Below are 15,228 nucleotides of genomic sequence, written 5' to 3' on the forward strand. Positions count from 1 at the left end.
AAATAAAATAAATTAAAAAAATTAAAAAGATAAAAAGATAAAAATAGGGTGTTTGATAGGTGTAATTAGAAGTGGGCGGTCAATGCGGAGCGAAGTATGGATTTGTTTAGGCGGAGGATGTCGCGTCTCTAGGGCACACTACCCCGCAATCCGTGCCCTAACTTTCCCTCTCTAACACTCAGTTTCTCTCTCTAGCTCATAATAATAATAATAATAATAATAATAAGAATGGAAGTGCAAGGACAAAGCGATTGAGTCAGCTTCTCTGTTCACCCTTCTTTCTTTATGCCTAACGATGCACCGCCCCACTGCCATGGCACGTGCTCACGTGCCTCCTCCCTCGTCCCCCAAAGTATACATATAAAAATATATATATACATATCACTTTATTTTTATTAAAAAAAATACACAAATTTACTTTCCCATGTAATAATAATAACAACAATAACTGATAGTAAAGATTAATTTAATTGTAATATTTTAGAAGAGGTGGTGGGGGGAAAAAAGAAGAAGAAAAAGAAAAGAAAAAGAGTAGGTTTGTCATGAGAGAGAGAGGGAAAAGTGGGTACAGGTTAGGAGGACCAGTTACCCATATAAAGCCATCAACCCTAACAAGTAACAAAGCTCTTATTTTTCATTTATTTTTTTAATTATTTTTATTTATTTTATTGTCAGCAATTCCACTCAAACAAACTAAACCCCCCTTCCCCTGTTTCTCTTCTCCACCTCTCACTCCTCTTCTTCTCCATCTCCCCTGCAAACTCTTCTTCTTCTTCTTCTTCTTCTTCTTCTTCTTCAAGTAAAGAAGACTTTGAAGAGAGTTTTACTCAGTCAGAGACATACATACACAAGAAGACAGAGATATGGGCCCTGTGCCTCACCTTTAGAAAGAGAGACAGAGAGAGACAGAGAGAGTTGAGAGCTAAAGATATATACTGAGGAGGGGAAACAAAGAGAGAGAGAGAGAGAGAAGGAGATGGTGGGCTCAGGAGCAGGAGGAGGAGCAGGAGGAGGTGATACAGGGACAAGGAGCAAGGAGGCAGTGGGGATGATGGCCCTCCATGAAGCACTACGCAACGTTTGCCTTAACTCGGACTGGACTTACTCTGTTTTCTGGACTATAAGACCACGCCCGTATGTTTCAACTTATTTTTTGTCTCTCTGTTTTTTGTTTTTTTTACTTGTGGTTTATGGGGTGGTGTGTTTGAATGTTTTGTGGTTTTTATGAGTAGAAGGTGTAGAGGTGGAAATGGATGCAAGGTGGGAGATGATAATGGCAGCTTGTAAGCTCTAATTATCACTATGCTTTTTTTTTTTCCACTTGCATGAAAAGCTTGTCAACTTTGTTTTTATTTGTTTGTTTGTTTGTTTGTTTAAAGGATGTTGATGTGGGAGGATGGGTTTTGCCGGACAAGGGTGGCAGAGTGCTTGGAAGACATTGATGGTGAGGATCCAGTGCGCAAAGCTTTCAGCAAGATGTCCATTCAACTCTACAATTATGGAGAAGGGTGGGTACTGGGTAGGTGTTTTTTTCAGTTATATATATATATATATATGTCTATGTGTGTATTAGAGATAGTTAAAAATGGTGAATAAAACTGAATAGGGAGTGGGTGGATGTTGCTTTATGTTTTATTTTCATGAGATTTGTTAATTGATTGACTGATTTAAACAGGTTGATGGGAAAGGTGGCCTCTGATAAGTGTCACAAATGGGTTTTCAAAGAACCTTCTGAATGCGAGCCCAACATTTCTAACTACTGGCAGAGCTCCTTTGATGCTGTATGTGGACTAGACATGCACTCTGTGCTTTCTCTTTAGTACTGTGTGTGTGTGTGTGTGTGTGTAGAGAGAGAGAGAGAGAGAGAGAGAGAAGATGATAAGGTTCTTTCTGACCAAGCTTTGCAGGGTTTTGGTCAGATCTGAAAACAGAAACAGAATTGATGCCATTGCCATCTCTCTCTCTCTCTCTCTCTCTCTCTTTTTGTTTTCAGTCTATAGCCATAACCATAGTACTAAAACTAAACAGTATCAACACTGTAATTCTGAGTCTTGTTTTCTTTGTCTTTGCAGCTTCCTTCTGAATGGACTGACCAATTTGCTTCTGGAATACAGGTGATTATTATTTGTCAGAGCTCTTTACCTTTTGAAGTTTAGTTTTCATCCAAAATTACTGAATTAAAACTTTTCAACAAACAAACAAACAGACTATAGCTGTGATTCAAGCTGGACATGGACTTCTGCAGCTTGGCTCTTGCAAGATTGTGAGTAGTTAATTATTAGTTTCTGAGTTTCTTTCTTCTTCTTCATCAATATTGCAAGCCAAATTAATGGATGAAGTTTTAAACTTTGGTGGTTCTCAGATACCTGAAGACCTGCACTTTGTGCTGAGAATGAGACACATGTTTGAGTCACTGGGTTATCAATCAGGCTTCTATCTTTCCCAGCTCTTCTCCTCCACTAGAAACACTTCTCCATCATCATCCACAACTCCATTGAAGCAAATGCCTACACGTCCTCCTCCTCCTCCAATCTTCAACTGGAGCCATGCACCACTCCCTGCAACCATGCCACTCACCATGCCCAACTTTCCAAGAATGGCACCACCCAACAACAAAGAGGACACTCATCTCTTCCTTCTTCCCCACTCCTCTGAAGCTCCAATGGAGGACATGATCCCTGACCATGATGCAGACCTTAAATGGCCTAACGGCCTGTCCTTCTTCACTGCACTCACTGGCAGACCAGATGATGCCAAACTTTTGTTTGGCTCTGAAGGTTTAGGAAACAAGTCAGCACCACAACAGAGCCAAGAAGCTGAAGACTACCTGAGCCTGGAGAGCAATTCCAACAAAGCTCGGAAGATGGAAAACACCAGCAAGTTCAAGAGGAGCTTCACTTTACCTGCCAGAATGACTTCTTCTTCAGCCTCTTCTTCTTCTTTAGATCATCACCATCACCATCACCATCAGCAGCATCAGCAACAACAACAACAACAACACCAAGCTTCAACACCTCATGCCATGGAATACAGAGGTTCCGAGGCTGGCATCTACTCTGATATAATGGAAACCTTCTTAGATTGATTTCAAGCTTTTGTTCTTTCTAGTCCTACAATCAAAATCCTGTTTCTTGTTCATGAGTAAATGCAACGAGATGCGTGCTTGCTTGCTTGCATGCATGCATGCATGCATGGAGTTGCATTCTGTTAAATAAACCCTGTTTGTGAGAAAGAATTTCGCTTTTAATTTTTATCTCTTCTCCTTTTCCTAATTTCCTCTCATTTTCCATACATTATACCATAATAAAAAAATAAAATAAAATAGCTAAAAGTATTATAGTATTTGAATAAATAATACATATTTTATATTTATTTATTTATTTTAAAAAAAAAAGTTTAATAAAAGATTGAGCTAGCTCAATTCAAGATAAGGTGAACGTGGTTAAGTGGCACCAAATATCGGTTCAGAGACCAAGATAGAGGCTGAGAATGAAGATAGACGATGTTTGAGAAGAGAGAGACCCCGCCATCGCCATGGCACTCCATCTTCGATTCCCCAATGTCCAAACCCTAACCCTAACCCTCAATCGCCACACCAATCCTCGCCCTCTTGCCCCCATTCTCTCCATCCCCGTCCTTCTCTCCACCCGCCATTCCCTGCCTCTCCACCACCGCCGCTCCACTACCCGCCTTCTCGCCTCTGTCGACCAGGAAGAGACCCAGCTTCCTGTTGCTAGTGATGAGCTGCAAGATGCTAGCCCTGAGGACTTGGAATGCGTTAAGGATATCCAACGAGTCGGTATCTTTTTTTTTTTCTCACTCTCCATTGCTTGTTTTCCCTCTCTAATGGTTTGTTGGTGTGGTTGTAGGTGCTGGATCTTCTAAGGAAGAACAGAGACATGACCATTGGTGAGGTGAGTTGATATTTAGTGTTACTTGTGATATGAGTTATTAAAGGATGTAAATTTATTGGCACTGGATTTCCTCTGTTTTGTGATTTTAGGTTAAGTTAGTTCTTTTGATTGAGGATTCTAGTTTTTCTGAGCGCAAGAGATTGCTTGATATTGATGATCCTGATGATGAAATTACCAAGGAAAACTTGATTGATGCTTTGCAAGAGGTAACTGTTGCATGGTTTTTGCTTTTTTGAGCAAATGGTTTCAATTCTTTTTGTCTATATTGTTTTCATGAAGTCATATTTTGTATTGAAAAATTTAGTATGTGATATCATCTGATATCAAATCTTTCTCAAAACTTTAAATATAATGTTTAGGATCCGAAGATGCTGACCTTCTGAGTATGTGTTCATACTTTGGCCATCAACTGATATTACTTCTCTGTTGTATTGTGAAATCATGGGGCATGTTGTATCATCTCGCTTTCGCTTACCCATTTGGTCAGTTATATGACACTGTTTCGGCCTATCCTCTGGGAATAATGCTCTGTGATATGTGTTCTTCCTCATTGTCAAGTGTTAAACAATGAGATGCAAATTCAAAACCAGATTAAATTCCTTGATCGATATCAAATTGAAAAGCAATGTAATTTATCAGTATCAGGTTGCCTAACCAACAAATTGTTGTGCTTGTCGTCACACGATCCTGTACACCATGCCATTCACAAGCGTTTGTCCTCTATATTCTGAAGCATCTGCAAGTCTCGTTCCATGATTAAATGGCTTAGATTAAGCTTTCGTAATCTTGTATCTAGTGTATGTATTATGTCGATCATGCATTTTGTAGGTGATTGATGGAAAAATTCCGAAAGACACAGCTGTTCTTAAGTTGCTTGCTGCAGAGATGAATGAATGGCCTGATCTTGAGGTAAGAGTACCATCTACTAATCTATAAAAGCTGCAGCTAGTTGATTTCCATTAGTAGCATGGGTTGGGTTATCCAACTAAAGGCAATTTACTAGTCCCATTAACAAAAGTTGAGAAAAGGACACTCTTTACCAAGAGCAATTTCCTCCATAGAAGATACTGGAGGCAGAGGCAATAATGTTTTTTGGTCCAAGTGAGGCATGATGGCATTGAATATTTTATTGATTTACCCGATTTCTTTTTTCACTCTTGTATGGGACATAGTGTAAAAGGTAAATCATTTCTCTTTCTTTTGCTGGAAAGACTTAAAGTCATTAGCTTGAAAAATGGATGAATGAACGCAATAGTTGAGAAAATATCATATCCTGTTTTTAACTGTAACGTTATTCTGCTTGAATGGACCAAGCGTTTGATGTAAGACATGCACTGAGAGGAGATTAATCATCTGGTACATGAGCATCATTATATGCTTGCATCATGATCAGACTTTCTTTAAGAGTGCAGGTTGAACTTTAAGAGCAAATTCAAGCACTATCGTACTTTTATGTATGGTTTCAATTTTTATATGTGGTGTCTATACACACGTCCAAAAGAACCTGATCTTGTCCATTAAGATTGCATGAACTTGTACATTTTCCTAATCCTGATATATTTACATTCATTGAACAGGTTGAAGCACCAAAAAAGGGTATGCGCAGCAAATCCCTTTATGCCAAAGTAACTGACACCGGAGTAGATCCAGCTGAAGCTGCCAAGAGACTTAATCTGGACTGGGACTCAGCTGCTGACATTGAGGAGGAAGATGATGAAGATGAGGTTGAAGTGCCTCCGGTTTTGGTATGCTTTTGTAGGCAATGCTCTTTTCTTTTTCTAAAACTGTACCTGTAATTCATGAACAACTCTAGTATAAAGCACCCCATCACTAGCCTCCACTAGTATCTCTGATAGATTGTGGTATGGTACAGATGGTTGATTTTCATTGTCATCTTCATAAGTTCTGATTCCTTCATATGCATCATGCAGGGATATGGCGCTCTTTACTTGGTGACCGCTTTGCCTGTTCTGATTGGAATCTCTGTCGTGCTAATTTTATTCTATAATTCTCTCCAGTAGAGGTTTTCAGGTTTTACTATTCCATGTATAAAGTCAACGATCCATGATAGATTAGGCAGCCCACTTACATGATCGACCCTGCAGCTTATATTTGTTGTAATGATAGACGGGGACAAGTTTGAATTGTCACTTGTTTTTTTAGAGAAATTTTGTTTAGGCTAAAGCCACCCCATTTACTATTATGTAGAAAATTTATGTTTAGAGTCCATGAATCTGATCTGGCCTCGAGAATGTGTGGGTGTGTGTCTGTGTCTGTATACATATGTTTTGGAATGCTTTCCTCAGATGGAATCTGTTATTTATTTTTATGTATTCTTATCAAGGTATTGTATGTTCTAGTTATGGTGGTTGAAAAGAAGAGGCAGTATGATCTTAATTAACAGCTATTATATCATAAACGTTGTATTTGTTTCATCATCTGCTCAAATAGCACATGGTTCATTTTTTATGATAGATCTACGTGCCATTTGTCAATATTATGAGGACTCTCAGGGATCTGTGATTAATATACCGTGAGAAGGTGATCCTTGTTCTTATATTAGGTGCAGTAAGCCATTTTGTTTCCTTGGTTGCATTGAATTCTTAACCTCAATGCTAATGCTCTCTTTCTCTGTTGTCTTTCCAGGATTGGCTTGAATTGATAACAGGAAAACTGAAACTCATGCATGGGAATTGAGTCATTGACCTCTCTCCAGGTAGTTTGCCTGTCATGTCATTAATGTATTCTAGTACTAAGTTCTTTTGTGGGTTTGAGAACTTGATAAGCCTGACATGCAGAGCAAATGGCTGATCGTGCTCTCCACCATCACCCAAGTCAGTCAACTTCTCATCACTTTAAATACATGAAATTCATCCTTGGTTGCTCCTCAACAGCCATTTGCATTTGCAGCAACCAACCATGTATCCCTCCACCATTGCATCAAAAAACAATGAACCAGCAACTGAAGAAGATTTTGGTGACATTGACGAAGACAACCTCTTCAGCCTTGGAAGCTTAGCTCCTACTAATCTTCAGAAGCTCCATCAACAAGAGGATTATGGTTTTGATGCATACTTGAATTTTCCGATGGAGATGGAGAAGCAGATATCAGTGGATCCAGCATCAATCAAGGGAATAACAAAGGTTAACAACAACCATTATAAGCCTAAGTTCATCAGTGCCAGCCTCCCATGTTCAACGAGCTCATCACCTCGTTCTGATTCAGTATTGATCAAGAGCATGATGAAATGGAAGGGTCACAATCAGACATCTCTCTTTTCTCGCCAGCGTTCCACTGCATTGCACAGATCATCACTGCAACAAAGCACAAACTTACGCAAAAGTAAGTCTTGTGGTGAAGGGAGATCATGCATGCCATCTGATGAGTTTGTTGATATCTTGTCAAGGAGGTTCAGCTTTCAACAGCAGCCTTCAGAGAATGGAGTTCAAGTTCTTTACGAATGCAAAGATGATGATGATGATGTTAAGGACTGTAACAAGGATCAAGAATATGAAGTAGAAAAAGAAGAAGAAGAAGCAGAACCACATGTTGAAGAAGAAAGCTTCAAATGTGGCGCATTGTGCTTGTTCTTGCCAGGTCTTTCAAAGAAGAAGTCAGCAATGCCAGCCATTAAAATGAGAGAAGATCAAGTAAGTGTGGCTTCCAGGGTTGTCTCCCTTGAAAAATTTGAATGTGGGTCATGGTCTTCTTCTCCTGTGTTGCATGGTGATGAAAATAGTGAAAGTATTAGGTCTTATTTTGATCTGCCATTGGAGCTGATAAAGAGCTCTGCAAATGAAGCCAACTCTCCAGTTAAGGCAGCCTTTCTGTTTGACAAAGATAGGAAGGGGGTACTGAAGAAGTGCTCATCAAGGTCAGCCCCAAGGAAGTCTCATGAATCATCAAACCGTCATGTTAGGTTCTCTACTTCAGCTCCAATGTCTTACCCCCCATCTCCAACCTCTGCCTGCATAACTCCCAGGCTTCTCAAAGCCAGAGAAGATTTCAATGCTTTCTTAGAAGCTCAGAGTGTTTGACTTTCTGGTTCCTTCCTATCAATGATGCGGTCTGAATCAAATTGTATTAACGTGTCAGTTGATTGTAACACCGAGTAAAGATGCACGGAGGTAGTGACACGAAGCCAAAAAGTGGGACCCACGCGTGTTGTCCATTAGTCCCACTTCTCGTGATTATTTCAATCCAACCTGGCGCATCTGTATTTTTTGTCAATTGAGTTATAGCCGACAACACTCAACAAATGTCGCCAGATAATGATCTCCTCAATCCTCATGGTAGCAAGCATACAAATATATTTATAATATATATTTTAAAAAAAAAACCATCTAATTCCAACCATTTCCATATCAACATAGTAAAAAAGAATCAATTAAACAACCCCACCCCCTCTAAAAATTATTGAATAAAAAAACAATGCCTATAACTATAAGGTGTTTGTTTTATTGTCTCGTTCGGCCAAGGCGTGACCCAATAGCCTTGTACTCATACCGTTTCACACTACCAACGATCGAGCGGAGCGTATCATCGAAAACGTAAGGCGTGCTCTCGACAACCAAGTCGTCGGTAACGGTAACGTTCACAAAATTGCGGCAAGGCTCTCGGCGTTGAGCAATCGTTCCGTGGTAGTGAAAATACTTAATTCGACCGTCCAACTTATGCAACGTGCGCCCTATCACGTCCTGCGACATGTGCACGCCCGTTGCGAACACGTTTCCCGGCTGGATCGCATACTTCCGATCCCTTCGCACACCTCTCTTCACATCCCTGTACACCAACTTCTCAAACCCCCACAACCTGCAAACCATAACCATCCCTTCAATTCATTTACATTAAAAAACCAAAGCACCGAACAACTTAACAACCACACATACCTTGACGTTTTCCCTGAATCAGATGAAAGACAGAGCTCGCTGGACATTGGCATTTGCTCAATAGTAAACTGCGTGTAACCCGACAAAGAATCCAACAAAGATCTAAGCGTAGCTTTAGGCTCAACATAAAGGAACTCATCGATGTCAAAGAAGAACATCCACTTAGCCGCATGCCGATATCTATGCAAGCAATCATTAACAACAAGGAACTGGTTATGATAATACCCATCAAACTTCTCTTGCTCTCTAATGTCATGTAACGTGATCAGACCCAACTCCATCCACGGTCTCAGCACGTCGAGCACGGCCGGGTGAACACCGCCGGCGTCGTGGAACACGAAGTGCGCGCGTGGGCCGAACAGCCGCGCGTGGTACGCCATCCATTCTCGGACTCTCTGAGGACTCAAGTTGCCATACAAAGACGAGCCGCAGTAGAGGATGTCGTACTTGGGCGGCGCCGCCGTGAGTTCAGTGACGTTGAAGCTCCCCGGTGACTCTTCTAAAGCAACAAAGCTCTCAACTTTATCGTCGCCTTGAGCTCCTGTGGTGGTGTGGATGGTTAGCTGGCCGCCGGATCCGTCAACGTTGATGTCCTCCGGGAAGGAACAATTGACGACGACGACAGTGTAGACACGGCCGTAGCCCCAGTCAGGGAGGATCTTAGAGCCGACGGTGGTTTTGGAGGAGTTGATGGTGGAGTCTTTGGTAGGGGTCCAGACGCAAGTGAAGGTTGGTTTGGAGAAGACGTGGAGGGGTTTGGAGCCAAGGCCGACGACGGCGAAGGAGTTGGCGCCGCCGCGGTAAGCGCCCATTTGGATGAAGAGATAGGCGGCGGAGCCGATGGGGTTGAAGGAGCGCTTGAGAACGCCGGAGCTTGAGGTTAGTGTTTCTTGTGGGGGTTTGGGAATGGTGAAGTTGAGAGGTTGAGGGGGTTGAGAGGAGAGGCAAGAGAGGAAGGAAGAGGTAGAAGGGAGGAGCTGGAGGAATGTGGCAATGGAGCAGAGGATGAGGATGGTGGTGATAAGGAGCTTGACGTCGACTAAGCTCCATACAATGCCCATCACCACGCTCTTCTCTTTGGACATGGTGAAGATGGTGATGGAGATGGAGATGGTTGTGAAGGTTTTGAAAGGAAAAAAGGAAAGAGAAAAAAGGTTGTGAAGTGTGAATGAATAATGGAAGGTGGTGCAGGAATTGTATAATAGAGTTTTTTTTTTTTTATTATTATTATTTTTTAAAATTTAGGAAGGGATTTGAGTTTTTTCTTAATTAATTAATTAATTAATTAATATTAGAATTAAAAATAAAAAATAAATTGAATAGCGGTGGACACGTGGTTGTGGGTTGGAGATTGACTGTTGTCTGGTTCCATAGCCCTACCGTTCATGACTTTGGTTTCTTTCTTCTTTTTTTTGTTTTTTTTTAAAGAAACTTCTGTTTCTTTTCAAAATAAATAAATTTTTATATATGTATGGTCTACTAGTATTGAATTTTTTATACAAAATATTTATATTTAATATATAAAAAAAATCAGTTCATATTAAATAAAAATATAAATATGTTAACTTCATATCTAGATACATTCCATTTCATCTATAATTTATAAAAATTTAAATATAAATATAATATTATAAGTCTTTGGTTATTTTCTTACTCTAAACAAATTTGAGATAAAATATTAAATTTAATAAATAATAGTTTTTTTAACAGATATCTTTTCAATTTTAAAATTAAGTCTCTTATATATGTATTAAAATTTGAAACTACTTAATAAAATGATCTAAATTTTTATTATTTAACCATTTCATTTTGTAATTTGTATTATAGTTTTTTTGTTAGGATTACAAGTTTGATACTATATACCAAACTTAAGAGGAAAGAAATTAGATACCTTTAGATATTTTCTACTACTTAATTTGGTCAGAGGATGATCCAACCAATATATATAATTAAAAGAAAGAGGATGATTTAACCAGTATATATATATATATATAATTAAAAGAAAAAGATCTGCTGAAAAGTATGAGTTACCAGGGCATCATCCAATGAAGAACAACAAATGCAAAATCCAATCTGCTAATTTGTAAAATTAGAAGAATTAATAAAACTATTTACCTTAAACTTATATTATGTTAAAAATAAAATATTATATTTAGGAAATAATGAAGGGAAAAAAAACAGTCAAATTCTTCCCATGAAACGAGGTCTCTTCCCAACTCTGATGGCAATATGGATTCTTGGACCTTGTACAATGACAATAAAGAGGGTGCCTTTTTTTCCTTCTTCCACACTTGATGGGAGACTTTGCATGGGGGCAAGGCATTGTGTGTCCCATGGGTTATGGAATTCATGCCATATATCACATGCTCATAAATAATAAATTTTCATTTTTTTTTTTTTTTGGTTTATAATTGTTGGACCATTGCTATAATTTTCATTTAAATTGGACAACAGTGTAAAGCATGACAATTATTAACTACAATTATTAGCATGATATTTCATGTGGAGCTTTTTCTTTTTAAAATATTAGAATTAGAAGAGAAGAATCACAACAACCAAAACATGTGAACACTGAGTAAAAGGTTCCCATGTGATATTAAATGCACTTATTTTATATATACACACAACCACAATTATAATTCTAACATAATGTTTTAAATTGACTAAAATTGAAAAAAACTATATATAAGACCGGATTGTAGTTTTAATAAGAATATTCTTACTGTTATTTTGGTTCTAAAAAAAAATAATAATAAAAATAATAATACCTGTTGATTGAGTAAAATAACAATATCTTTAAAATTATTTGAAGTTGATTCATTCAGCATAAAATGCCATCCGTCAAAATGAAATTTATAAATTTTGGTTTTCTTTTTATGCGAATATTCAATTATAGAATGCCACACACGGTGAAATTATTATATGCATTTTTTTATGCAGTGTTTATTTGGAAATAAATAGATGTATTATTTGTAAAAAAAAATTTACTTAAAAGGCCACATAATTTTGGAGTGCCTAAATAGGATCAACTGTAAAGGAGATGGAAATGATAGTAACAGTGTAATTTGAAAAATAATAAAAATACAATTATAATTTTATTAGAAAAATAATTAATATGAAGGCTCAAATAATCCTAAACAATTTTAAAAGGCTTTTTATAAAGGAGTTGACTAAAGACAAAGATTAATTTTATCATCTTCAAATTTGTAGGGTTGATTTGGAATAGTCCTTATATGTTATATTTCTATTGAACAAAACCTTTTCTTTGTTTAAGAAGAATCAAAATTGACACTTTCTAGCATGATTATTTTTGAAAATGTTATACTAATGGTAATTATGAATTTGTAAATGATTGGTTAGATGATACATCTTTTCAAAATTTATTAATTAGTTATTTTTGTCTGAAAAGAAGTAGGTAAATCACCCCCTTTCAAACTTAATAAATAGAATGTGGCTTTGGTTTTATTTATTTATTGATTTTATTTATTAACAAACATATATATAACCAACACATGATCATTTATTATGCTTGAACTAACAGAATTAAATATACGTATATGTATATATATATATATATTGTTTGCATGTACATTCGATTTACCATTTACATCTTGTGTAGTATTCAATTCGAATTACACAGTGCATATAAAAAGTTCCACTGTTTTATGGAGAGATGTAAATACTAAAGTCAAAGTTTTTATTTATACAAATTAAATAAAATGATAACAAACACTAGATTTTAGATTTCTATACTGATGGTACTTATTTTTTGAAAGTCTATTATAAAATAAAGTGTTAATTGCCAAATACCCCTTGAAAGTTTCGTTTATATACATTTTCCCCTCTCTAATTTTGGTATCCCCAAAAAAACCCTCTTTTTCTCTCCACTTATTTTTAAACCCTTCAAGTCGTTAAAATGACTAAACGGAGTTGGTTGAGAATTTTTTGACAACAATGACCTTCATCTACTAGCGCAACCTTTTTTTTAATACGGGCTTTTATGTACTTGTAAGAAAGGTCTTCTTCTAACCGGAGTCTTGGTTGTCCTTTTTTGGCATGTTTGCTCGTTCCATTTGGAATCTGTGAGATCTCGGGTTGGGTTGGCGGATCCAATCTGGAGATCGGAGTCATGGTGGAGACACCTAGATCCGCCGGCGACAGCGTGGGAGTTCGACGGAAGTGCACCATCGCCGGAGCGGACCTCAATCGTTTCTTGGATTTATGGGTGTTTGCCATGTTGTTTTATTTTCTTGCCTGCAATAAACGATAGACACAAAGATCAATGGTTTGAAGTCAGAGAACCCTTTAGAGGACTCCGTTGGTGGAAAGTTGGATCTGTAGACAAGCTCTGCTGGTGTTGGGGTTGAGGAGAAAGAGGTCGTGGAGATCGTTGGAGAGGTTGAGGAGCTAGTGGCATTGGAAGAGGAGAAGGAGAAGAGTGAGGAAGGTGAGAACTTGGAGAATCATATAAGTTTCTGGTTGAAGAGACAAAGGAGAGGGAGAATGTAGTTGCGGAGGAGATAGACAGAGATGAATTAGGAGAAAACTTTATATTAAAGTATGTTTCTGTTTAAATATATGTGTTTTCGTATAACTTTGGTATTTTATGTATAAAAAAATTTGTTTATGTTTAATAATATTGATTCATGTTTAAGTTACAGAGTAGCGTTTAACACAAACATACAATTTTAAACGGAAACTGGGTTACTTAAGCAGAAACTGGGTTATTTAAGCAGAAAGTAGGTTAGTTACACACAAACATACACTATTAAGTGGAAGCAGACTAAGTTAAGCTACTAGTACAATAATACATTATATTTTGATTAATTTAGATCCCAAAACTCTTTAGAAATTATTGGAGTAAAAATAAAAATAAAAATTAAACTCAAATTCAATTGGCCTTTTTTAATAAATGTTTAAAATAATGTTTAAAAGAAGATATCTTGGAATAAGAACTTTAGGGAATTAGAACATAAAAGAATCACCTTTTTATGGATATATGGATAAATCTCTAGACTATTTTACCATGGATTAATACTTGTTCTATAAACTTTAGACTATTTTACCAGTACCCTTTTAAATCTTGTAGATTTCAATCAATATTTTCTTCCGAAATTAGAAGTACATTAAACATAAAGATAAATTTTAACGTTTTACGTTTAATAATAGTTGTTTTTGTTTAAGTTATTTTATTTCCGTTTATCAATCCGGGTTTTTGTTGAAGCTAACACGTTTTCGTTTAACAGTCTCGGTTATTGTTTAATTTACTCGTTTTTGTTTATCCAATTATGTTAGAGCGCATTGTTAAATGTTTTTACTTTTTAATTTGTTGTGTTTCAATAGTTTTTACATTATATGTTAATGCGTATCTCGATTAAATTTACTAATTTTTTTGTTTAATAGTTTTTGGTTTTTTGTTTCATGAATACACTTTTTTTACGCTTTAACAATAGGTTTTTGTTTAAGTTATCTTGTTTCTGTTTAATAATTCGGGTTTATGTTTAAGGTATCGCGTTTCCGTTTAATAGTCTTGGTTTCTGTTTAACAATAGTTATTTTTGTTTAAATTACCTTGTTTTCTTTTATCAATCCTGGTTGTGCAATCAACCCCACGATAAAACATTCCAACAATTTCAAATTTATCCATACAAAAAGAATCGACATAAATTGGATGAATTTGAATTAAAAAAACACACACATACCAATTAAGAATGTCCAAGGGGATCGACATAAGTTCTAAATCGTTCCTTCCTCTCTTACAAAACACCGAATACCCTCCCCCTCCTCATCCTCCTTCCGTTCGTCCGATTTCTTCGGTTCTCTAAAGTACAACACATCTCTCATTAGTATATCGATTCTCGTCGGCCTCTTCCTTTACAAGGCCGAGCCTTTCCAACCGACTTCATCGTCAAGGCAAACCCGAAGTACCTATAGCAACAGAAGGTGGTGATGAAAATGGTCGAAGGCCACTAGAGATCCACGATGAGGCTCAAGGTCTTTCAAAAAATATTTGAAAGATGGAAAAAAACTGGGTTATTTTAAAAAAGATGATGTGCCTTTTTCCACCATTGTTGAGAGTAAAAATGGAATTCAATCAAATGAATTAGACGGAATTAGCTGAAAGGGGAAAAAATGAAGTGAAACAAAAAAGGAAGGGCTGTCTGGCAAATTCAAAAGTCAGAGGGGTTGTCTGGGAATTTTTTAAACTGTTAGGGGGTAAAAAATAATTTTATAAATATTTATAAAATCTTAAAAAATAAAAATCATAGATTAGAACAATTATATTGATAAATAAAATGGGTTAAGAGGTAATAGAGAATACATTTTCATTTATAAGTTTAAAAAAAAAAACACCTCTTTATTTTTTTTAAGAAACAGGAACTTTAAATTTGATTTGAGAACAGAATAAAATATTACATTTTATA

General features: G+C 36.8%; 4 protein-coding genes across 6 annotated transcripts; 3 read left to right on the plus strand and 1 right to left on the minus strand.

Annotated features, from left to right (window-relative positions):
• Positions 1–632: 632 nt before the first annotated feature.
• LOC120276918 (protein RICE SALT SENSITIVE 3-like) lies at positions 633–3,227 on the plus strand. Of its 2 annotated transcripts, XM_039283655.1 has the most exons (7): positions 633–1,134; positions 1,233–1,283; positions 1,380–1,508; positions 1,676–1,781; positions 2,073–2,114; positions 2,207–2,263; positions 2,363–3,227. In XM_039283655.1, exons 1-7 carry the CDS (start codon positions 977–979, stop codon positions 3,083–3,085), a joined length of 1,266 nt encoding a protein of 421 aa, XP_039139589.1. In that variant the 5' UTR covers positions 633–976; the 3' UTR covers positions 3,086–3,227. The 2 variants fall into 2 exon arrangements, with proteins under 2 accessions (XP_039139589.1, XP_039139590.1); XM_039283656.1 differs by lacking the exons at positions 633–1,134; positions 1,233–1,283 and having other exon boundaries at positions 1,428–1,519.
• Positions 3,228–3,458: 231 nt separating this feature from the next.
• On the plus strand, positions 3,459–6,166 carry LOC120277024 (protein CHLOROPLAST ENHANCING STRESS TOLERANCE, chloroplastic). The gene is made up of 6 exons (XM_039283766.1): positions 3,459–3,795; positions 3,870–3,914; positions 4,004–4,120; positions 4,743–4,823; positions 5,492–5,659; positions 5,846–6,166. Exons 1-6 carry the CDS (start codon positions 3,535–3,537, stop codon positions 5,933–5,935), a joined length of 762 nt encoding a protein of 253 aa, XP_039139700.1. The 5' UTR covers positions 3,459–3,534; the 3' UTR covers positions 5,936–6,166.
• A 216-nt stretch (positions 6,167–6,382) lies between these two features.
• On the plus strand, positions 6,383–8,205 carry LOC120277023. Of its 2 annotated transcripts, XM_039283764.1 has the most exons (4): positions 6,383–6,477; positions 6,561–6,630; positions 6,713–6,748; positions 6,825–8,205. In XM_039283764.1, exons 2-4 carry the CDS (start codon positions 6,601–6,603, stop codon positions 7,950–7,952), a joined length of 1,194 nt encoding a protein of 397 aa, XP_039139698.1. In that variant the 5' UTR covers positions 6,383–6,477; positions 6,561–6,600; the 3' UTR covers positions 7,953–8,205. The 2 variants fall into 2 exon arrangements, with proteins under 2 accessions (XP_039139698.1, XP_039139699.1); XM_039283765.1 differs by lacking the exon at positions 6,713–6,748 and having other exon boundaries at positions 6,383–6,630.
• Positions 8,206–8,329: 124 nt separating this feature from the next.
• Positions 8,330–9,999, minus strand: LOC120277022 (galactan beta-1,4-galactosyltransferase GALS3-like). Its single transcript, XM_039283763.1, has 2 exons — positions 8,805–9,999; positions 8,330–8,727 (listed from the first exon to the last, which is right to left on the minus strand). Exons 1-2 carry the CDS (start codon positions 9,887–9,889, stop codon positions 8,373–8,375), a joined length of 1,440 nt encoding a protein of 479 aa, XP_039139697.1. The 5' UTR covers positions 9,890–9,999; the 3' UTR covers positions 8,330–8,372.
• Between the last annotated feature and the right edge of the window lie 5,229 nt (positions 10,000–15,228).

This window comes from Dioscorea cayenensis, chromosome 15 (assembly GCF_009730915.1).
Source record: "Dioscorea cayenensis subsp. rotundata cultivar TDr96_F1 chromosome 15, TDr96_F1_v2_PseudoChromosome.rev07_lg8_w22 25.fasta, whole genome shotgun sequence".
NCBI classification, from domain to species: Eukaryota; Viridiplantae; Streptophyta; class Magnoliopsida; order Dioscoreales; family Dioscoreaceae; genus Dioscorea; species Dioscorea cayenensis.

Excerpts from the sequence above, each read along its gene's own strand:
- LOC120276918 (XM_039283655.1), top strand. The coding sequence starts at position 977 with ATGGTGGGCTCAGGAGCAGGAGGAGGAGCAGGAGGAGGTGATACAGGG. Across the intron at positions 1,284-1,379 it reads GGAGATGATAATGGCAGCTT|GATGTTGATGTGGGAGGATG; the intron begins GTAAGCTCTAAT and ends GTTTGTTTAAAG. Across the intron at positions 2,264-2,362 it reads AGCTTGGCTCTTGCAAGATT|ATACCTGAAGACCTGCACTT; the intron begins GTGAGTAGTTAA and ends GGTGGTTCTCAG.
- LOC120277024 (XM_039283766.1), top strand. The coding sequence starts at position 3,535 with ATGGCACTCCATCTTCGATTCCCCAATGTCCAAACCCTAACCCTAACC. Across the intron at positions 3,915-4,003 it reads GAGACATGACCATTGGTGAG|GTTAAGTTAGTTCTTTTGAT; the intron begins GTGAGTTGATAT and ends TTGTGATTTTAG. Across the intron at positions 4,824-5,491 it reads ATGAATGGCCTGATCTTGAG|GTTGAAGCACCAAAAAAGGG; the intron begins GTAAGAGTACCA and ends TTCATTGAACAG.
- LOC120277023 (XM_039283764.1), top strand. The coding sequence starts at position 6,601 with ATGGGAATTGAGTCATTGACCTCTCTCCAG. Across the intron at positions 6,631-6,712 it reads AGTCATTGACCTCTCTCCAG|AGCAAATGGCTGATCGTGCT; the intron begins GTAGTTTGCCTG and ends CCTGACATGCAG. Across the intron at positions 6,749-6,824 it reads TGCTCTCCACCATCACCCAA|CAACCAACCATGTATCCCTC; the intron begins GTCAGTCAACTT and ends TTGCATTTGCAG.
- LOC120277022 (XM_039283763.1), bottom strand. The coding sequence starts at position 9,889 with ATGTCCAAAGAGAAGAGCGTGGTGATGGGCATTGTATGGAGCTTAGTC. Across the intron at positions 8,728-8,804 it reads GATTCAGGGAAAACGTCAAG|GTTGTGGGGGTTTGAGAAGT; the intron begins GTATGTGTGGTT and ends TATGGTTTGCAG.